General features: G+C 37.7%; 1 protein-coding gene across 4 annotated transcripts in view; it reads right to left on the bottom strand.

Moving 5' to 3' along the window:
* Window positions 1-23445, bottom strand: part of LOC132144025 (type II inositol 3,4-bisphosphate 4-phosphatase-like) — a 162740-nt gene that overhangs the window by 22566 nt on the left and 116729 nt on the right. For all 4 annotated transcript variants that reach the window (XM_059554730.1, XM_059554731.1, XM_059554733.1 and 1 more), the window contains 7 exons: window positions 23153-23413; window positions 21699-21837; window positions 17417-17607; window positions 16800-16923; window positions 5793-5919; window positions 4801-4941; window positions 4590-4687 (listed from right to left, as the gene is read on the bottom strand). In XM_059554730.1, coding sequence (XP_059410713.1) covers window positions 4590-4687; window positions 4801-4941; window positions 5793-5919; window positions 16800-16923; window positions 17417-17607; window positions 21699-21837; window positions 23153-23413 — 1081 coding nt within the window. The remainder of the gene's footprint in view (window positions 1-4589; window positions 4688-4800; window positions 4942-5792; window positions 5920-16799; window positions 16924-17416; window positions 17608-21698; window positions 21838-23152; window positions 23414-23445) is intronic.

Raw genomic sequence — 23445 nt, 5'->3', positions numbered from 1 at the left:
CACACACACACACTCCTCACAAAACTGCCAACAAGGACCTTAAGTTTTTGTTTTAACGTTTAGCTGTAGCTGAGACCTTGGTGGAATTATTTCACGCACAGTTTTGGGGAGGTTACTATGAACTTTGTAATAGGTTATAGATCGCAAATTACCCTATTTAAAATCTAAAAGCTAGTGTAACTATTTCAATTTCTTAAAAAAAGTAATGTAACTGATAACATTTGATTACATGTTTTAAGACTTGTAATGTTTTCAACCGTTAATATTTTGAAACATGTAAACAGGACAGGGTTAACATTAGAGCGCTCGACAACTAATGACCATCAGACTTTTCAAAATCCTTCATCACTTAAATTAGGATTGTGATCGTGATTTCATTTTAAAGGACAACCACCACAAAATCAGATTTGCTTGGAGATTAAATACATATTTAAATACACAACAAGAAAGTTTAACAGCTATGATACTGTTTTGAAATCAAGTTTTTCCACACCTATGAAGGGAAATGCCCTGGCATCTAACAACGGGGTGGTAAAACAGTTCAATTTAACAAATAAATATACATCGGCCAAATAGGAAATAAGCATGTCTTTAACTCCTGAAACATCTGACTCATATTTTAGAGTAGTTAGATAGTTTATGAAATATATCAATTAAATCTGTACGTGTGTGAAAAAATATTCAGATGTAACATTTTTATAATTAACCGCAATTTAATTATTTTTTCTCAGTGACTGTAACTGATTACATTTATTTTTGTAATCAAATGATATAATTTAGCTATATGTAACTAGTTGACCCCCTAACACTGATTATGCGTTCTAACAATAATAGATGGTGAAAGAGTTCAGTACCCTCTTTAACTTTAAAAATGCATACAATGTCTGCAAACAAGGGTGTGTTCATAAAACAACCCAGTACCCGACTTGAAAGCACCGTAACAAGTATAGCCATTGCAGAAATTTATTATAGAGATGCAGTAAGATAAACTCTAGATGCACGATTGACCGACTTATCACGTTTATCATATTATTACAATGCCCTGCTTACCTAGTTTTATGATGAAATATGTCTGTAAAAATAAACAAGCATACACACAATCTCCAGAATGGGGTCTGATGATGGGTTCATCATTTCATGATGAAGACAGACTGGATATTCAGACCACAGCAGCAGGACACGATTGTCTTTTTCTAAAGATAAAGACAATTATTTGGTTTCAGGACACAGCAGCAGGACACGATCTCTGTCTCTGATCTCTATTTTGTATAGATACCTGCACATATAGGAATAGAAAGTAACGAATAGTGGTTCAGATAAAAGCATTAAAATGTCAGACATCGTATTTAAAACTCCAATGAGTAAATTAGAAATAAAAGGATTAATAAAAAAAATAAATAAAAAAATAAAAGATAAGTGACAAATTAAATGGGATGGTGAGAATAAAGGACGGCATTTATATAATATTCAAAGAACAGTTGGAAATGAAAGGAGAATTTTGGGAAAAGAAGGGAAGATCTCGCCATAGAATCGGACCCATTGCACTTAATCAGTCATTATTTATAAGAGGAAAAACTTGTGTCTGGACTTTGTGTTAAATGTGATCTTCTGAAACAGTTGAACCTATTTTAATAAAATGTAAAAGATATGACAATGAAAGATTACAACTTACACAAGCACTTATTATAGAAATAAATCAGATCTCATTTTAGAAAATGTTAAATAAAGATGTGACTATAGAAACGTTTCAATGATTAAGATCCTGATAAACAGGATTTAAAGAATCACTACTAAGTTTATTATTATCATTCATTTTATTTTTGTATTTCTTTTATCTCTTATGTTTGAGTTAGTTTTCAATAAGGTCAATGCTCCACACTCCTGCCCTGTAGGTGGCGGTAAATGCACCTAAAGCCGTGCGTGAAAGAGGAAGAAGAAGTGGTTTGAGTGGGACCGGACGTAAGCGTTCTGAGTGTGTCAGCGTGCTGCGAGGTTGTTTTACCGGAGGCTTCGCAAATTCTGCTGGGAGACCTTTTTATTTTCTTTCGTTTAACTCTCTGTCAGTAACAGTCTAGATTTGAAAAATTGTAGTTAGTGGTAAAGTTCAGCATAGTTTTGACAAGTATCTTGTGCTGATGTTTTAAAGACGAGGTCCGATGTATTTTCTTTGAGATCAGCGTAAATGCCTACCGTCTTTTTTCCTTTTGTTTTAACCTTTCACCTGACAAGACAAACGCCTACTTTCTTGGTTTGTAACATTGCTTTACGTTAGCTTCTTTTTTTAGTTTGAGTCGATCTAACGTTACCGGAGACGTCGTAACACTTTGCTGTGAGATATTTTTTTCTTCTGTTTAACTCTCTGTCAGTAACACTCTCGATTAAATCCTGACGTGACAAACCACAACTTTTCTGGTTTGTATCGCTTCTTTACATTCGCTTCTTTTTTAGTATGAGGTAAGGTAACGTTACAAATGCTAAAACTGTTACCTAGTTTTCTCACTGGTAACAAAACAGCTTTTTAAATTATTATACTACAAACTCTCACATCTTTTCACGTGTTGCTTAAAGAAACGTATCTGTTAGTTTTTGACTTTAGTCATTTTACATAAATATCCAGTAACCTTGTTTTCTTTTTATTTCATTTGTAACAACTTTAACACCGTTTTTACACTTCCATGCACGAAAAAAAACGACCATTACATTGTTTCCGTCTCGTCTGTGTTTATAATCTTTTTCTGATAGTTTTTGACGTTTAGTCGTTTTACATTAATATCCAGTGACCTAGTTTTCTTTTTATTTAATTTGTAACAACTTTAGCAACGTTTTTACACCTTTTTAAACTGCAATGCTACAAGCTTTCACATCTTTTTCACATGTTGCTTAACGAAATGTATCTGATAGTTTTTGACTTGTATAGTTGTTTTAGATAAATAACCAGCAACCTAGTTTTCTTTTTATTTCATTTGTTACAACTTTACACTTTTCCAACTACGAAAACGATCATTACATTGTTTCCGTTTCTGTCTGTGTTTATAACCTTTTTCTTGAAATACACTGTGTACTTAAAACCTTAATAAAAACTTCCCTTGTACCATTTTCACGATTTTGCATTTTAATGTTTAAAAAAGCACATCGTTTCCCAACACACAAACACACACACACAAAACCCTTTTCTCCCGTCCCTCACCGAAATTCCTTCTTAGGTTCATAAGTTCATATTTAGGTCACTGGGGTGTACAGGGAGGGGAGGGGGTGAGTGTACAAACAGGTGTCCAGAACAGATGGCTCTTATGACCCTCATCAATCAAATTGTTGGAGACAAGCCGCATATTACCCTCTCTAATGTTAATCCTCTCCTTATCAGGTTACACTGGCTAACAGTAGCCGCTCGCATCAAATTCAAGGTACTGATGTTTGTCTACAAGACGACCACTGGCACGGCACCAACATACCTAAACTCACTGGTTAAATCTTATGTGCCCTCCAGAAGTTTGCGCTCTGCAAGTGAACAACGCCTTGTGGTGCCATCCCAAAGAAGTTCAAAATCACTCTCACGGACCTTTTCATGGACTGTGCCCAGCTGGTGGAATGACCTCCCAATCTCAATTCGTACAGCTGAGTCTTTACTCATTTTCAAGAAACATCTAAAGACTCATCTTTTTAGCCAGCACTTAACCAACTAGTAGTTGCACTTTTCCTTCTTTTCTTGTCTTTTCATTTAAAAAAAGAAAAAAAAAACCTGGCTATGCGTTCTGTACTACACTAACTGAGACTCGTCATGGCACCTGTATACTGTTGTTGTTCTCTTGTTGATCTGACTGCTTCTATTGTTCTCATTTGTAAGTCGCTTTGGATAAAAGCGTCTGCTAAATGATTAAATGTAAATGCTATGGCCATTCCAGTCCTCTGACCTGAAGCCTACAGAAAATGAGAGGAGTGAACTGAAGAGGAGAAGCTGTGATTCTGAAGGATCAGGAGAGATTCTGGATGAAGGAATTGTCTCTGATCTCTTGTCAGGTCTTCTCTAACCTCATCAGGCATTATAGGAGAAAACTCAGATCTGTTAAACTGGCAAATAGAGGTTTCAAAAAGTATTGAATAAAAGGGTGCCCATTAATTGTGGCCAATGTGTATTAGAGAAACACATTTTTGATATTCTGACATGATATTTCTCCCCATTTTAAACTATTATTATCCAATTGAAAATTGTGATTATTATAATTAATTTATTTTTACAATGCAGATTAATTTTCACAGCCTTCTTTGATTATATTTCCCAAGGGTGCTGGTATTTTTGGCCATGACTGTACATATGTGCATTTCTATTATCTCTGTGTTGTTGTCTTTGGAAGCTTGTGACACTAAAACAAATTCCTTGTATGTGCATTGTGCAAACATACTTGGCAATAAAGCTCTTTCTGACTTCTGAATAAAGAAAGTCAGCTTTAATCATCTTTGCAGTACACAATGCCGAGTTGATACAGTAACTAGTTTCTATATAGTACATTGTTCCCAATGTTTGAATAAAAGTAACTGATGAATGACTAAACGCAATATAAAAAGCTCAGTTTCTCCAATGATGAACTTACATTCAGACGGCACCATGCTGGTTAAGGATTTATAGTAGCCTTCTAGAATCTCAAAGTTCTTTTGGTTTATTCTCTCCTGTAAAGATATATCACCAAATCTGAGAGGGAGACACACAGAGAGCACAAGCATCATGTTCCAGCTCAGACACGCTTCACCGAGCATTTATGCTTGTAGGGATTATGTTTCATTTGTATCAGTCAGTGCTTGTACCTCTCAGCGATGGTTTGTTGCTCGTTGATGCCCACGTTGAAGAGCACGGGGAGCACGCGTAGCGGCTTGCCCTGGCGCAGCTCATCCGGGAGCGCTTGGAAGGCATGATGTGGGAGAGGCACCTCGACAGTGTAATGGTCTCTAACACAAAAACAGGTTACATTTTTAAACTCTGTCAATACCAGCATGTTCCCGCAGCTTCCTTGGTGAAATTCCTGAAACTCATTTAAGAGCAACTGCACTCACAAAATGCATACGAACTAGCACAGTGCACTACCATAATATCATAACTTTGTAATGGTTTTTAAAAGATGTTTCATCTGCTCAGCAAGGCTGAATTTATTGAATCCAAAATACAGTAAAAACAGTAATGTTGTGAAATATTATTACAATTTAAAATAACTGCTTTTTATATTAATATCTGGTAAAATGTAATTTATTTCTGTCTTGTGTACAGTAAGCTGAATTTTCAGCATGATTCCGCCAGTCTTCAGTGTCACATGATCCTTCAGAAATCATTATCATATGCTGATTTGCCGCTTAATAAACATTTCTTATTATTATCAATGTTGATTTATATTTTTGAGGAAACTGACACATTTGTAAAATTATAAATATATTTTGATCAAGTTAATGCATTCATGCTGAATAAAAGTTCTTCAACAATAAATTTCATTAAAATGTTTATTTAAATGTAATTTTAATAATATTATATAATATAATGAATATAAAAATGTAAAAAAAATATATATATTAAACATAAAAAAGATGTAGATACTGTACATAACTGGTAAATGTGAGTGACTTAAATATTTATTTCCATTACTTTTTTTATGTTATGTTTTTAATCATTTTTGTCTATAAAATAAATGTAGGACCATAAAAAATTGACAGTAAGTGATGCGAGAGCTAGAAAGAGACAGAGGGTGTTTAGGATATGAATGTTCACTCATGTACAGTATGTTTGTGTGTGTGTGTGTGGTCTCTCTCACCGTCTACCGCTGACAGAGGGCTGCAGGCTGACAGCTTCCTCGGACGCTGCCTCTGTGATCCTGAAGGTCACTCTGTGCAGGTCACTGATCCCCACCTCCATGTCCTCCAGCATCCCTATTTCCTCACCTGAGTGACAAACATCTATGTTACTACAGCATATACGTGCTATCTACATGAGGAAATACTACAGACTTCTTCTGACTAAAAATAAAGATGCAATTCTGTTCCATAACTTTAATTTCCATGCAATACAAGCACCCAAATATATTCTGTACAAATGCATCTATTGTTTACAGTTGTACAGAGGCTGGATTGGTTTAGTGGGTAATATCATTTAGGATAAAACAACAACAACATTGTATTATCTTCATATTATATTTTATTTGATCTTTATGTTGTTTATAGTCTCTAGGTTGTACATCAGTATAGTATAAGTTCTGCAGTGATCAGTACAAGCTGTGCTCTGTGAAAAAAAATAATAATAATAATTCACCCGTTTAGCAGGACTACTTAAGAGCCCAGATGTCTGGTGTTTAAAAACAGTATTTAAGGATAATGATTACACAAGAAAAACGTGGGAAGACATTGGGAATGATAGGAACCACTGACTTCAGCAATGTGAAGGCGAACCTCACTCAAAAGCTGACCACAAAGACACCAATCATAAGTGGGCTGGGAAAATTGAACACGTCACTGTAGCATCTGGAAGATTTTTAGATTCAACTTTATTGTCATTATGCAGAGTACAAGTACAGAGCTAATGAAATGCAGTTAGCATCTAACCAGACGTGCAAGAATATAGTGTTTTATTTACATATAAGTGCAGAGTAAGTGAAGCTATGATTTACAGAATGTACAGTGGAGTTGCTATATACAGTATTAAGCAGAGTATGTAAAGAATATAAATAGGAATGCAATGTGAGGATTATATGTACATTATGAACAGCAGCAACGTAAGAACAGTGGTGATAAATACAGTTGGATGTGTGTGCAATAGTAAATTAAAATTTATGCATTTAGCAGACGCTTTTAAAGGTCCTATGACATGAAAATTTCACTTTCTGAAGTTTTTTAACATTAATATGACTTCCCCTAGCATGTATGTGGTCCCCAAGTTAAAAATTTTAATCGGTGGAAATAGAGATTTTACTATCTTTCTCTGCCTTTGAGAAAATGGAAGCTCAAACGGCTGATCTGGAATCTCCTCTTTGTGACGTTGTAAAGAGAAATGTTACCTCCCCTTTCTCTGCTTTGCCCGCCCAAATGTTTACATATAATTCAGTTGCAATGTCAGGTAGGGTGACCACCCGTCCCGCGTAGCGCGTGCGCGCACAGCGTTTGAAGCCCAATTCATGCGTCCCGCAAATTGAGACTGTGTCACGCAAAATCAATGCTTGCTCAAAAAATGTTGATGGCTCTATATCCTCGAGCCTCAGGCAGCCAAACGAACATTACTTGACAGTTCAGCACGTTACTACGAGAGCGGGAGCGAGCGAGTTTGAATGAGAGATGAAGTTTACATCTTTATTATTTCTGTTTTAATGTTTTTCCTACATTATTTATATTAAAATATGTTATGTAGGCAATAACTCCGTTTACTATTTGACTAATTTACTGAGGTGGCATCGTTGTTAACTTACAAAAATGATAATTTGGTGGATAATTTACATTTTTCCGTTAATAACAGGTAGTGTATTCCGATGTAAAATTAACAGTCTCCTGTGGACGCTCAACAACCATCTTATCTGAGCTCAAAACGCTGCTTGAGCAAGTGTCAAGATACTAAAAGTAATAAATACATAATGAACGTTTACTGTATGTGTGTTTATTAGGGTGACCAGACGTCCCGAAAAATTCGGGACAGTCCCGAAATCTAAGCTGCTGTCCCGAATCCCGAATCCCGCTCTAATTGTCCCGAAAATTATACTGAAGCAAAATCTTAATCCCAAATCCCACCGAAAATTATACTGAAGCAAAATCTTAAATAGTTATTGTCTGATAAAACATAAAAAACTGTCCGTGGAGCGAGGTTGAGTCATCCTGCAGCCTGGCAACCAGCCCCCGCCGGCTGCTCATTGGCTGCAGCATCTTGTTTTTTTTTTTTTTTTAGATATACCGTAGGCGCGCATTAAGATATGCACTGATAAGCTAATTTTCATTCATGAAATTGACATGGCTGGTGTACCGGAACCCCAACACGCTGTAAAAAAGCTAAAACGTCTCTGCAGGTACCGGGAGGAGTGGGTGGGCAGGTATCCATGGATTGCAAAAGCCCTACATGATGAAAGTAAAGCGTTCTGCAAAGTGTGTAGGAAAGAGTTTGGTGTCTCTCACGGGGGGGAGGCAGATGTTAGGCTGCATGCTAGCAGCAAATTACACTGTACCAACACCGCGACAGTACAGACCAACACGTTGGTCTCGTCCTTCTTTAAGAAGCAGGATGATTCCATGTATAATAAAATAGCTGCTGCTGAGCTGACCTCCGTGTTCCACTGTGTGGCCCACCAACAATCATACAGATCGCTTGACTGTGCGATGAAGTTAACACCAAAACTGTACTCGGATTCGGGCATAGCTAAACTCGTTAGCTGCGGTCGCACAAAAGCTGAAGCACTGGTCACAAACGTCCTGGCACCCCTCGCATCTGACTTCTCCCAATGCCTCGAGTCAAAAGATATGTTCTTTTCCATTTCAACCGATGCCTCTAATAAAGGCAATGTGAAAACATTCCCGATCTCTGTGAGATTCTGGACTCCTGAGCAGGGCATCCAGAACAGAGTTCTTGATTTCTTTGAACAAGCAGCCGAGACCGCAGATGCCGTCACTGACACTTTACTGAATAAATTAAAGGAACACAAACTCAGCATCAATAATATCTCGGCTTACTCGGCTGACAATGCGGCAGTGAATTTCGGCAGAAAACACTCCATTTACCAAAGTCTAAAAAAAATCAACAGCAAGATCCTTCCCGCAAACTGCCCAGCTCACATAATACACAATGCAGTAAAACGTGCCAGCAATGCACTGCAAATAGATGTGGAGACTATCGTCATAAAATCATTCAACCATTTCAGCTGTTCTGCGAAGAGAGTTTCCACCCTCAAAGAAATGTTTGAATTTGCTGACATGGAGTACCAAACACTGTTGCGTCACGTCCCGACACGCTGGTTGAGCCTGCACCCTGCAATTGACAGACTTGTCAACACCTGGCCAGCGGTGCGCAGCTACTTCTTGTCACTGGGACAGGAGGAGTGCCCCCGTGTCCTCTGGGATGCGCTCCAGGGTAACGAGCATGGAGAGGAAGATGAATGCAGCGAGCTGGAGGTCACACTCTTCTTCTTGCAAAACACTTTAAAGCTTTTCACTGGTGCTGTGCTGAGTCTTGAGAGTGACAGTCTCACCTCAGTTGAAGTATATACACTTATGAACGGCCTCCGAACCAAACTCCAGCAGCGCAAAAAAGATGCTTTTTTCGGAGCAAAAGTTGACCGCGTCCTCCTCTCCTCCGTTAATCTTAGGGTTGACAGGCTCAAGAGAGAATTCACAAATTTTTATGATATCGCGGAGCAATACCTTGAGAAATGGTTCAACTTCTCAGAATCTGGGCACCTGTTCAACATCCAGTGTTTCAATCTTAAGGAAAAGCAAGAAATCAGCTACAGGGAATTAACGGCCGCTGTATCGGCCCTTCAGATGGATGATGAACTCGACCTGGATGAGCTCTACAACGAGAGCTGTGTTCTGAAAGAGATATTGCCTCATCTGGAAATACACAGTCACCCTGTAGGTGCGCTTTGGGCCCAAGCACTCAGGAGCACGTCTGCGTTCCCACAGTATGCCAAGCTACTGTCTTTCATTTTGAGCATCCCCGTGAGCAATGCTTACTCGGAACGAGTGTTTTCAATAATGAAAGGTGCCTGGACCGATGTGAGAAACAGGTGCTCATTTAACCTGGTCCGCAGCGAAATCAAAGTAAAAATGAATTTAATGATGACTTGTGCAGAGTTCCATAAATCCTGGGAAAGACGGGAGTGCTGGCAGCAGTGAAAAGCTCTGCAAAATATGCTGATGTCGAGCCTCCACAACCTCGGTAGGCTATATAGCTCAAGTGTGAATTAAAGTTATATTGTTTCTATTAATTTATCTAATTCATCTAGGCTATATGCACAAAGACAATACGACCATTTTGTCCCCTTTTTGCTTTATAGAGTAGATGAAGAGAGCGCAAGTTGCAGCAGCCGTTAGGAAAGTGCAGGCAGAAGTCGCGTGAAGAAGTCAGACCGGTCGAGGGCGAGGCACCGTGTTCAAAATAATACTTCTATAGCCTGCTACGTATTAGGCTATCAATTTATATGCATATGTACTTGTTAATAAAAATATGATTGGTTCATTAACTTCAGTTTGAAGTATAAAAATAGCCTAACGTTACTTCTATATTATATCAAATTATATGTATGTACTTATATTAATAAAAACATGATTGGTTCAGTCACTTTCGTTTGAAATTCATTATCTTTATTACCCTTCCCTTCCCTTGAGTTGTGATGTCAGACTTTTTTTTTACTTTTCCTGTGGTGTTGAGCAACTACAATTCATTTTAATCCTATAATTTTATATTATAATTTATTTAAAGTGAATAAATTGTAATGAAAAATTAATAAAATAGCTAAAGTAAATCGTAAGTGGAAGTGCATCTGTCAATTCTGTCATGAGCATACATCAGCAATTACACATGTTTAGGGGAATAGGGCATTATTAATATAAGGTACTATGTGCTAGAAATGGGTAAACCACTATCAGTGAGTCTGCCCATGGGGTGTCCCGCATTGTCCCTCAGAAACGTACCCCTTGTTCCCCCTTGGGCTTATTAACAGGTGGTCACCCTAATGTCAGGACAGGCGTTACAAACAGACTTTTATGATATGGATTCGACAGCACCGCCACAAACAGTGAGTAACCCTGTTCATTAATGCCTGATCTGTGATCAGTGATTTCTGATGTGTAGTTAATCATTCAAGTTCACACAGACTTTCTTTCTAAATCGTTTAATAGCCTACTGTTTATGCATCAGTGAATCAAGCCAGTGACTAAACGATCAATTCACGTTGTTTCTCTTAGTAGCATGAAACAAATCTGTTATTTAAATTGTGATTTAACTACAGAGAGCGATCAAAGAACGCTCCCTTTTTTCGGAGCTCTCACACATCGCGAGTAGGCTATATCTGCACACTTGCCCAAACTGCCTTTACAATGAATGACGCTGTTATGCTGCACAACAAAGCTCTTACTGTATTCATGTGTTTGCTGATAGCTGTGGTGAAAGCATTTTGTGAGAGAAAACGTGTTGCAATAATGACGAGATCACTGCATTCACGCGATAAACAGACGCTGTCTATTCAATACTCATCACTGCAGCCTTTCATGTGATGGGAAAAGATCGAAAAAATAATTATATAATCAACAAATCCACGATTCGTTAATCTCGACAGCTGTAGAATATATATATATATATATATATATATATATATATATATATATATATATATATATATTTGAGAGGGGTCCACATGTAATATGCATTTCAAATGCAAAGATGTCAGCCAATCACAACAGTTGTCGTTTACTCGGAGTTTCACAGCAGACACGCCCCTTCAAACAGAGCATTCAAGCCAGAGGGCTATTATCAGGATATAAAAAATGCTTTTTATTTCAAAATTTTAAATGTAAAAATCATACTAACAATATAAGTACACCTAAGGAAACATTAAAAAGCATTTAAAGAAAAGGAAATAATCCATGTCATGGGACCTTTAACCAAAGTGACTTGCATTCAGGCTATAGTAACAATAGTATTGTTAAACAATGTATTCTATGCAAAGTATCAGTAGTGCAATATTATTTTTATAGAAATAGTTTACTGTGCTATGTACGGTAACAACTTTAGATAGTTTACAGTGTGATAGCTTGAACAATGTGCAGTCTGTGCAAAATATGAGTAGTGCAAATACATGTATGTAAAGTACTGTGACCAGTGCTATAAGAAAGCAGGTGCAGGTTAGATTGGTGGTGTGGTGTTCAGAAGCGTCACAGCCTCGGGGAAGAAGCTCTTCCTGAGCCTACTAGTGCGAGAGCATAGGCTCCTATAACGCCTGCCGGGTGGAAGGAGGGTGAAGTGTCCATGGTTAGGGTGAGAGGCATCCTTGATGATGTTTATTGCCCTGCCCAGGCAGCGCTTATGATAAAAGTTCTCAATGGACATTAACTGAGAGCCAGTGATCTGTTGAGCAGTTTTCACCACCCGCTGGAGTGTTTTTCTGTCAGATGTGGAGAAATTGCTGCACCACACTGAGATGCAGTTTGTGAGTATGCTCTCAATGGTACAGCAGTAGAATTCCACAAGGATCCTGGGACTCAGGTGAACTTTCTTAAGGCTCCGTAAGAAGTAAAGGCGCTGCTGTGCCTTTTTGACCAGGGTGGAGGTGTTAAGGGACCAGATGGGGTCATCAGAGATGTGGATGCCAAGGAACTTGAAACTTGACACACTCCACTACAGCTCCATTGATGTAGACGGGTGTGTGTGCATGACTAGTCTGCCTGAAGTCCACAATGATCTTCTTAGTCTTCTGGGTGTTTAGTTCCAGATTGTTGGTGGCACAGCACACAGCCAGATGCTGCACCTCATCCCTGTAGGCTGACTCATGCTTGATCAGATCTACCACCATGGTGTCATCTGCGAATTTGATTATGGTTTTGGAGCCATAAACAGGAACACAGTAATGGGTGAATAGGGAATACAGAAGAGGGCTCAGTACGCAACCCTGTGGTACCCCGGTGTTCAGGGTGATGGAGGATGAGAGGTTATCTAACTTAACAGACTGAGGTCTGTTAGTCAGAAAATCAAAAATCCAGTTGTAGATTTATTTCAGATCTCAGTCAGGTTTCAGGCTTGTAGATCAGCTTGGAGGGGATTACACTGTTAAATGCAGAACTGAAATCAATGAACAGCATTCGGTACTGGCTTCGGAGTGCTTCGGAACTGGCACGATGGTATAGGTTTTGAAACTAGTGGGAACAGTTGCCTGGGCCAGGGACAGGTTGAAAATGTCCGTGAAAACCTCAGCCACCTGCTCCGCACAGGCTTTAAGTACATGAAAATATTTTCCATCAGGGCCAACTGCCTTCCGTGCATTCACCTTATGCAGAGTGGAGTAAACATCTGAGGTGGAGAGTGTGAGATGCAGTTCATTGGGTTGATGCTCAGCTTTTTTGCTCAGGGAGATCTCATTATTTTGATCAAAACGAGCATAAAAGTGATTAAGCTTGTCAGAGAGGGAGGCAAAGCTGGAGGGATGCACAATGTTTGATGCCATGATTGACCAGTTATGCTCACATAAAAATGACTGGTTCATAAAAATGTTGTCTCTAACTTCAATGTTATAGTGTTATAGTTAACTGAAATTAAAACTAGAAGTAAAAAAAAACACACAAAAAAAAACACACACACACATATATATATATATATATATATATATATATATATATATATATATATATATATATACACACATCTAATTTTTCTAACTTCTAACTTTTGAAACTATGAAATACAAATTAATAAAAACCACAAAGGAATAATAACAACAACAACAAAAATTAATTACTAAAAGTTTAACTGTAATGTGAAATAAAATAGAAAATATAAAGGAAAAAAAATAATAATTTCAAAATGTTAACTACAATTAGACCGCCTAACTACCCTGTTTAACCAGGAATGTTGATTGCAAAACACGATGTACCTCACTCTCTTAAGGCACAGTTATTATTTCATAACCAACGTAATTCTCTAACATTACCTCGGAACACAGTTGACACAGTAATCTCCCCACCGGCATTGCCTTTACAGATTAACTTTCTCCCAGCAAAGCAAACAATCGCAGTCATTCATGAGTCATTCAAACACACTTCATTAGACAAAAACAACAGCCTCCAGCTCTTCACACTGCAAGAACAGTGAACTGAGGTCAAACTTGTATCGTGTTAAGATGCATGTTCAAGCACTTGACTGTAATCTGCGATCTAAGGCACGCGCAAACTGGAAGAGTGTTTATTTCAAAGTTTGGTTGCTGTGGGAAACAGCCATACAGCAATCATACGCAGAGAACAAGTGCAAAATAAAGCATTACGTCACTCGAGGCTGAATTACTACATAGCAAATGTCTTCTGGCCCAGATCCGGGCCAAACAATCACTTTTCCCTCGGCCAAAGTGTCGAATCTCAGCCAGGTAATCACCCTTAACTGGCCCTAATCTGGGCCAAAACAGGTTTTAATATTGGTGCTAATTCTCAGCCTTAAGTAAACCAAAATCCCCAAATCTGAGCCACAACTGAGCATTATATAGCCCAGACCTTAATATTTCATATTATTGCATTGTGTATTACTATAACCACTTTTATTCATTTTGTGACATGCTTTGGTCCCAGACAGCAACATAGTGTTGGCCCAGATCCGGCCCACATCTGGCCAACGTGAAATCCATGCGGGCCAGATGTGGGCCAAAACTGCTGTACACACAAACTATGCCAATAAAGTACAGTACATTAAACTGAATCGAAAATCAGACTTAAAATCCACAAACCATGTAACTGTGCATTAAAAAATGTATTGCATTGATTTTTCTATTTATTTTTATAAAGAACAAATCGACTAGTAAAGAGTGCGTCTACATAACAGATAGACACATGTAACTTAATCATAAACTCTGTCAAGGCGCGCATATATCATTCAATGAGCGTTTGATATCACTGCCATAAAACTTTTTGTAGAACTTCTTAACAGCAAATTGTTTAATTGTTACTATAGTTACAGAGGAAGGAGATACATATCGCCTATGAATGATCTGTTCCTCACACCAAGCATCACATGGATACAGAGGATTTAAATAAAAATAAGATACTTTCAGGATCATTTTATTTAATGCTTGTCCATGACAGCATCCTAATAAAAAATTATGTGCTCCATGGTAAACCAAATAAATATTACATGATAATGGTTAAATTATCTCTCTCTCTTCATGTAAGTTAAGGATTCTAAGATTATTTGTAGCAAGAATAATAATATAAAATTTAATAAAATTATAATTAAGTGCGGTTTAATGCAGTTGACTGATTTGCTTAACTTTAATGATAACTAAATGATAATGTTTCATTCTGTTTAACTTGGCATTTCAAATACTAACAATACTACACTTCATTAAAATGTATGTGATCATTTAATCGTTTTCATGCAATATTGGATTTATTTTGTTTATCATGGGTCACATAATATGCTGCCAGATCCTGATTTGGGCCACATATCACCTGACTGATCTGGGCTACACTCCTCCCAACAACAATCGGCCCGGATATTGCCGACAGGAGGTCAGCAGTGCCAGCTTGAGGCCACATTTGAGCAAAGTCCGTTTGTTATGTGGGTTACTGTCATTTTACTACATGTATGGAGTGCCAAAACAGTAGTAAATTAATAACGCACAATCTTGAGTGGATTATTGTTTTTATAAAACAGTTTGAACAGTTCTATACAGGTCCACTGAAGACAATGCGAAACCAGACTACATTTGCCCCAAAGGAAAGCATATTTACACTGAATTGTTCCCTATCCCCTATGCAGTGCACTTCACCATAAAGAAAGCAGTAATTCTGTGAACAATCGACTGATTTTAGCTACAACTTCAATATCGCTTTATAGTGTAGGAGAGGGGACACTTCAGATACTAGAGAGCATTTGATTGGACAAAGTTTGTAGAGGTGCTGAAGTGCTCAATGTAACTACAGAAGAGTCAAGTTCTAAATAGGAAACAAATCGAAATTTCCTATGTTTTGAAACATTTTTAAATGAGATGCTAACAGTCTAATCAGAATCAATGATCTATGTTAAGCTAAGCCAAAAGTGCTACCGCCTGACCTGGAGATTGGCCGAATGGATTCAAAAACTGTAAAACTCAATTGTTTAACTTTAGGGAAGTTGAAAAATGAGCCTATTTTCAAAAATAGTGGAGTGTTCCTTTAAGTAGGAGCTACGTTGCCCTGACCCGGAGTGCAGGCGTACTGATGATTAGCTGGTTCATGTTTATAACACTGTATCAGGACTGACTCGTACTGAGAATTCTATAGTGCATTTGCTGTTGGCACTACAGGTATCAAACTACTGTATCTACTGTATATCGATATAAACGTATTGCCTCATATCGAATCAATTTAAGAAAAAAATATCTATATTTTGTACAAACTTGATATACCAAGCTAGCACTTATTTCCTCATGACTTGGTTGTTCTCGTCTTCTTCCATGTATTGACCGACTCTGGCGGTCTGAAACAGTGAAATAGAACGCTGGTTACTGGAGTAAACGTGGTTTTATGAATGGTAGAACTAATTTATGAAAACTAGAAACTAACACGGAAAGGCTTACGTATCGCAGCTATCACTAGGAGAGGGATATGTGCAGAACAATACTCTGCCGTGTGTGAAAGGAAGTCAAGCGTGTCTGATGATTGTGCTGTGTGTGTGTAATTGGTGGCAGCTGTGTGTGATTGTTTTCAGGTGAATGTGATTGGTGCAATGGAGCATGGGAAATGTAGTCCAGAGTGTACTGTGTAGTGTGAGAGTCTGTGTTGTGGATGATGACCTCTGGTGGTGAATTAACAGAAGTTCAGTGACTGGATCATGACAACCTGAGTCTCTGATCATTTGGATTGAGAATGACCATGAGACCGACCGTGATGCTGTCAGGAGCTGATATAGCTTCCGGCAGGTCATCGCTCAAAGTCACATGTGACTGATTAATTTTATGATATTCTGGATGTTATGTGTAAAACGCGACTCCTTCCACCATGTATTTCTCTGGGGGTCTTCCACCATTCATAGAACCATGTTTACTCCAGTAACCAGCGTTTTACTGCATCTAGCAGGTTATTTTGGTGTGATTGCGTATTTGATAGAGGATACTCACTGTATGTACTCAGCAGGCTCTCAAACTGGGCCACCAACCCGACGGCATGCAGCTGTCTGAGAAAGCCCTTATCCTCCAAACCTGCATATAATTGCATGACAAATCCACACGCCAGTGCAGCCAGCTGCAGATACACAACAAACATATCTTCAGAAACTCCGTAAGCTTAAAAAAAAGTCAAGTGAAAGTGACATTCAGCCAAGTATGGTGACCCATACTCAGAATTCGTGCTCTGCATTTGACCCATCCAAAGTGCACACACACAGAGCAGTGAACACACACACACACACACACACACACACACACACACACACAATGGTTAGTACTGCTAAATTTAAGGTTGAGCCAAACCACACCCTAAACTTAATCGTCACAGACCCAGTGGTTTAAAAAGCTAGCCGGTTCAACTCAAACACTGCTTAATTTAAAGCTTAACTAAACCACACCCGGAATTTAACCATCACTGACCCAGCGTTTCAACTTGATGAATTATATCAATGCTAAGAAATTGATTTAAACACAGATTGGAATAGTTTTTTTTACCAAAGTGAAAACAAATTTTTTCAAAACACACTTAACTAAACTAAAGGCCAAAGACTTTGTGTCTGATAACTCACTGCCTGGCTGAAGACAGCGTCCCTTCTCTGCTGCAGCTGCAGGCCTTGGGCCGTGCTGCACGCTGCCTCCTGGAGCAGGACGAAGCTCACTGAGCGCCTGGCTCTCTCTGCCACTTCTGCCACACACTCCTTCAATGACTGGACCAGGACGCCGAGCTGATCCGGCCAAACTGCAGTTGTCATGGGAGGATCTGGGGGAAAATATGACAATTGTGATGTGTTTTCCAGACCATTCAGAGTGACCTGGTTTCAACTAGTCCACATATGGTAAGTATCAATGAGAATGAAACTGGACCTTTGAGATTGTGACCTCTATTTATCAACTGATCTGATTTGTATGTGCTTTGTTTAAAGCACTTTAAAGCATTTAAATGAGAGGCTGTTGGTGATATTAAACATAATCATGCCAAACAAGTGAACTCATTTACTTGCTTTAACAGCCTAATTGTGTTTATTCACACACTTACAAACAATTATAACTGAAGTCTTAAAGCGTTGCTGAAGCTTAATTGGAAATTATGTTAATGTCATGTGACCATGGTTTAGTTTGTTTTAAGTTGTTTCTTAAAAAAATCTGGTTGGATACAGGAAACATGGGAAACAGGGTAATGCATTGTCCAAAAGTAGCCAATAAAAACACATCATCACTGCAGTAAAAGGGAAAGAGACTGAGAATGCCAATGTGTAAAACTAATACGTGTTTTCCAACTGAACACTATTGGACCAAAACATGGAAAACGGTTTTGGTTATGACAGCATTGTAAAATAATCTGCAGTCAGTGAACTTGTATTTAATGTAGTAGTATTTTTTTTATTCTTTGTGCACTTTTGTTCATGTTTTTTGAGGACGATGGCATTTTACAACTGGTCCATGTTGACATTTATCTAATCTGACTCACTTGCTCCATGTGACAGATGAAAAATAAAAAAAATCCATGGCAAGTATTTCGATTTTCTTTTAATGACAGTTAATAAGCCTGCTTATTTATGCATGCATGACTACATTGCATTTAGCACTGTGTGAGTTACCCTGCTGGGTAAGGGAAAGGATTTAATGGAATAAAGAAGTTATAAAAGTTTTATAATCTACAATTAATAAATATGTTACAATAATGGAGATAAAAGATGTAACATGTATAAAGCAGCCTACACACTGGTAAGATTACAATGAAATTAAAGTGCTCTAAACAAACTGTGTTTAATGCTTGAGGCATGCACGGGTTTGTTTGATGTCTAAATTACAGACTAAGACAACTACAACTCTTATCAAAGTCCCAAAATCCGGTAGACAAAATTAGACCAAAGTTAGCAGATAAGATCTTTGGTGCACTAGAGACTAAGTCTTGGCTTCCTTGTCTAAATATGGTCTGGAATATATCAACATCAATGTTTTTGCTCCATCAATGAAAATAGCTCCAAATAAAACCACAGAGTGTCCACAGTAGTGGTGTCTCTTTAATAAATCAGTGTTTTTGAACAGAAAAAAAACATTCAAATGACTCACTCGTAAAGACAGACACATGCTTAGTTTTTGAATGAATTAATATTTTTAAACAAACTGGTTGAACGAATGATTCAATGACTCGTTTGTAAAGACTGCCACATGCTTTGTTCTTGAACAAATTAACATTTTGAAAAAGATGGATTAACAAACAAATCTATGACTCATTCAAACAGAGTCGCATGCTTTGCTACTGAATGAATGAATCGTTTTTGAAAGAATTGGTTGAATAAACGATTCAACGACTCAATCATTGCTTCGTTGCTGACTAAATCAACATTTTTAAATGAATCGATTGAACAAGCAATTAATGTTCCCCTTTTAAAGACAGTCATTTAATTTGCTGCTGAATGAGTTCATGTTTCTGAATGAATCGGTTGAACAAATGATACAATGACTCACTCATAACAGCAGCCACTTGTCTCGTTCCTGACTTAATCAGTGCTTTTGAACGAGTCACTCTTAAAGACAGCCCTTTCATTCATTCCTGTTAAACAAATTGGTTAAAAATGATACTCAAAAAGACAGTCACTTGCTTCATTTCTGACTGAATCAAAGTTTTTGGATCTATCAATTGAACAAATGATTCAATGACCAATTCAAACAAATGATTCAGGTACTCTCTAATAAAAACAGTCACTTAATTTGTTGCTCAATGAGATAATGTTTGTTAACAAACCGGTTGAAACAATAATTCAATAATTCACTCATAATTAATAATTATTAATTATTTATTTGTAATATTTTTTTATTCCATTTTTTTTTCACCTTTATAGATGACATAGATAACATGTTCAGACACCTTCCATTTTCCTAATAAAAATCAATTCTAAATGTCAAAGACAGCTGCCCTGTTGAAATTTCACATGCCCTAGCTTGTTATTCTTGCAATTTGTCATCCAGATCTGTGATTTGCAACACATCATTTGTCATAGAAAAAAAAATTTGCAAGAGAAAAGAATTTAAATCTGGGAACTAGATCTGCCTCACTCCTTGAATGTGCATCTGTTTTGCAACAAGCCCTGCTTTGGATTTGTTTTGCATGAGTCATCAGATTTTTGGCAGTATTATCCCCCATCCATGTTTTGCCCATCAATAAGCCCATTTCACAAGAACATTCATTGAAAAGTCATGTTCAGTAGTTTGGTTTCCACCCAGGGTGTATTCACACCTTTGATCGGAATAGCTGTTCTTTATTAAATTAATTACTTTTTATGTGCATGACACGAGACATCAACCTAAAAACCAGTCTGACATCATTTCATAACGCCTTTGAATGACAGCTGATTTCATGTGCTATGTGAAGTATTTGCACAGACACAAAAATGTTTTAGAAAATACATGGCTTATAATGTTGACATTTTCACACAAAATGTAAATACTGCTTTCAATGATCTCGCAAACATGCAATCTTGTGTCAGGAGAAAATACGGAATTACCACACTTTTGCATTCTTGTTAACAAACGATGCAGTACTTTTAAACTGATGCAATAAAAATATACCTTGAAAAAAAACACCATATATCTGAAATTAGTCATAAATAATTAATGACCAGTTGCTTTAACATGACACCAAGGCTTAGTCTGTTTGCTCCGAATCTCAAATTTTATTAAAAAAATTAGCTATTTGAAACGGTGAATTTGGAGAACCTTCAGAGATGAAGTGTAATATGAGCTCAGCATAAAGAAGCATAATAGCCCTTCAGCAAATTCTATTTATTGTAGACTGCAACAGGGAGAACCTCAACATGTAGTTTCAGATAATGTGCAAGTGGTGGCAGCATTGGCTGCATTAAAAACTCAGGATTTGCACTCTTGCACTGCTTGTCATCGTTTTTTTGTTTCACTTTAATAGCAGTGTCAGAAGTTTCCTTTAACTATTCCTGTCTGACAGAAGATCTTTGGATGATGCTAATATTAATCTCTCAACTGACACATCTGACAAGTGCAAAAAAATATGCTGTGGGTTGTTATTAAAGCATAAAAAACCAGTGAAAAATTCTCACGGGAAACACCTTGAGTGAAGTGGAAAATCTGCCATTAGGAGCTTTTCTAGGATGCATGAAGTTGGCAACATGTGTGAAATATTATTATTAAAATTATGAAGACAAATTACGATATATCGTCACGTTTGTGTACACTATTCTCTACTTTATTTATAAAGCACAATACAGGTATTTAAAATGTATGTTGTAATGCAATATATATATATATATATATATATATATATATATATATATTTCATAAATAACATTTTTATTACATTTTTAGATTCCTTGCTACAATTTTTTTAAGGTGTAGCAATAAATGTAAGCATTAAAATGGATTTCATCTCTGTTTACCATTATTAATGGGATCAAACAATGGTGCATTAGGCCTAATTAATGCATTGAAATACTTTTAATAATGCATCGTATATAAAGGCTTCAAGTAAAGTGTTACCCAAAATTCAAATAATAAATCAAACGCTGTTTCAAATCCTCATAATGGGGAGCGTTAAGTGTAACAAAAATGTATCATTTTCGTAATTAATCCAGGGCAACCGCATAATTAATTCAGTCAAAAGCATGACAGTGAAATGATTTTTTCATTTTTCATAGTCTATGCCTCACCATAAAAGGAAATGAAATCACCTTTAGGCAGTTCATTGATCATTCAAGCAGCCGTTTGGCATTTTTGATGTATTATTTTAGCCTTTAAGTATTTGCTGGTTGATTGCAGCTGCAGTCTAGAGTTATAATTGATCATCTGAGTGTTTGTGTTCAGTGTAGTTTGTCGTACCGGGACTGTGTGAGGTGATGACGTCTGCCAGCGTGTGGCCGGGCGCTGATTCCTGGTTGTTGTTGTCTTGCTCCTGTAGTTTATCCACCAGAGCGATGACGCAGTTCAAGCTCTTCGCCACACTGACCCAGACCCTGTCCTAGAAGAGCCAGAGCAAACGTTAACAGACCCACACCTACAGAACATCACAGAGAACTGACACCAAAAAAATTAGAAATATTTACAACAGATATTTACGCTTTATAGCATTGGTTTTGATTTTGTGTTACATACTGTATATACCCAGTCTACTCGTATGTATTTTATATACTATATTGTATGCTTCACCCACATGGAAAATGTTACAGAAAAACATAAGCACAGAAATCCTAACTCAAACACACACATGTATGTACTGTAAACGTGTTAATATTTAACAGTTTAGCTCTGAAAGACCATTTGATTTATTTCAGGGTTCATTTAGATGTAGTCTGACTGAAGCTGTGCTCGACTCCTTTCCAGGAGTTTCTTCAACAACCTAAAGAAGATGTTTCTGTCCGCCTGTTTCGGGCTTCTTATTACAGAATCTTCCTTTCTTAAAAACTTAAATTAAGAGCTAGACAAGTTCAACAGAATGTATATACTGTAGTTCCTAATTGAAATTCAGTATGGTTACTAAGTCAGGATGTTTCTGTAATACGGCTCCTGATCTCATTAAAACCACTGCAGAAGCTGCACACTCACACACACACACACACACACACACACACGCACACACACGCGCACACGCACGCGCACGCGCACACGCACGCGCACACACACGCAATTCAACTTCAGCTCTGGTTTATTATGCAGAAATATTATCTTTAGCACCAAAAGATAAGACCGTCTCCCCATGCGTAAAGGAGGAGAAAAAACAAATGAGCAGGTTTGAGACTAACAGTAAAATATCCTCGAAAGAGAGTGTGTTTGCTCTTTCTATTTTATTGCACCTTTTTATGGAGAGAGAGACAATAAAATGACTTCTCATAATATTTAATTAAGCACTTACTGGTTAATCCTGTGACATTTATGCAAATTTATGAAAGCAGGACTTCTATTGGTTGACAGAGTATGAAAAATAAACATACAGTCTTTACAGATTCGAAAGATGTCTTATCTGAATGACCAAAATCAAGAAGTATTTTAGGAGCAAGTGAGCCTACCGGCACATTTTTCTTTCTTTTTTTGTTACTAAAAATAAATAAGCAAGCCCAGCCCAGGAGAAAAAAAAGAAAAAAAAAGTAATGCATTACTTTTCATAAAAAAGTAACAAATCAGTTACCTTTTTATAATGCAATACTTTTAAAACTACACTGTTGGCTTTCCACCAAAATGAGTTGTTATGTATTACCATATCAGATTTTAGGAGAGAATCCAATATTGTGCATCCCTACTCCTAATGATGCATGATTTCTATGAAGTGAAGCACTTGCCCATTCCTCCTCGTCGTACTCTTTGTGGTGCGGGATGGAGTCGGAGCGGACGGGAGACGCTTGGCTTTCTCTCTGTGGTGTCTGGGAGTCGTCCACATTGTTGCAGACGCTGTGTGGCTTCTGGGCGGCGCTGGGGTGTGGATCGGGGCTGGACCGAGCGGAGCTCTGACTCTTGCTGACGTATCCGGGACGGGCAGCGTGCAACGCCAGGAGAGCACTCTTCACCAACTCATCCTTCAGAGCGTGAACAAACTGCTTCGTCTGCAGACAGACAGAGAAGAGCCAGCGTTTAA

The sequence above is a fragment of the Carassius carassius genome, chromosome 7 (genome assembly GCF_963082965.1).
Source record: "Carassius carassius chromosome 7, fCarCar2.1, whole genome shotgun sequence".
Lineage (NCBI taxonomy): Eukaryota > Metazoa > Chordata > Actinopteri > Cypriniformes > Cyprinidae > Carassius > Carassius carassius.
The sequence above is the reverse complement of the archived record's forward strand: the minus strand, read 5'-3'. Positions and strand labels throughout refer to the sequence as shown.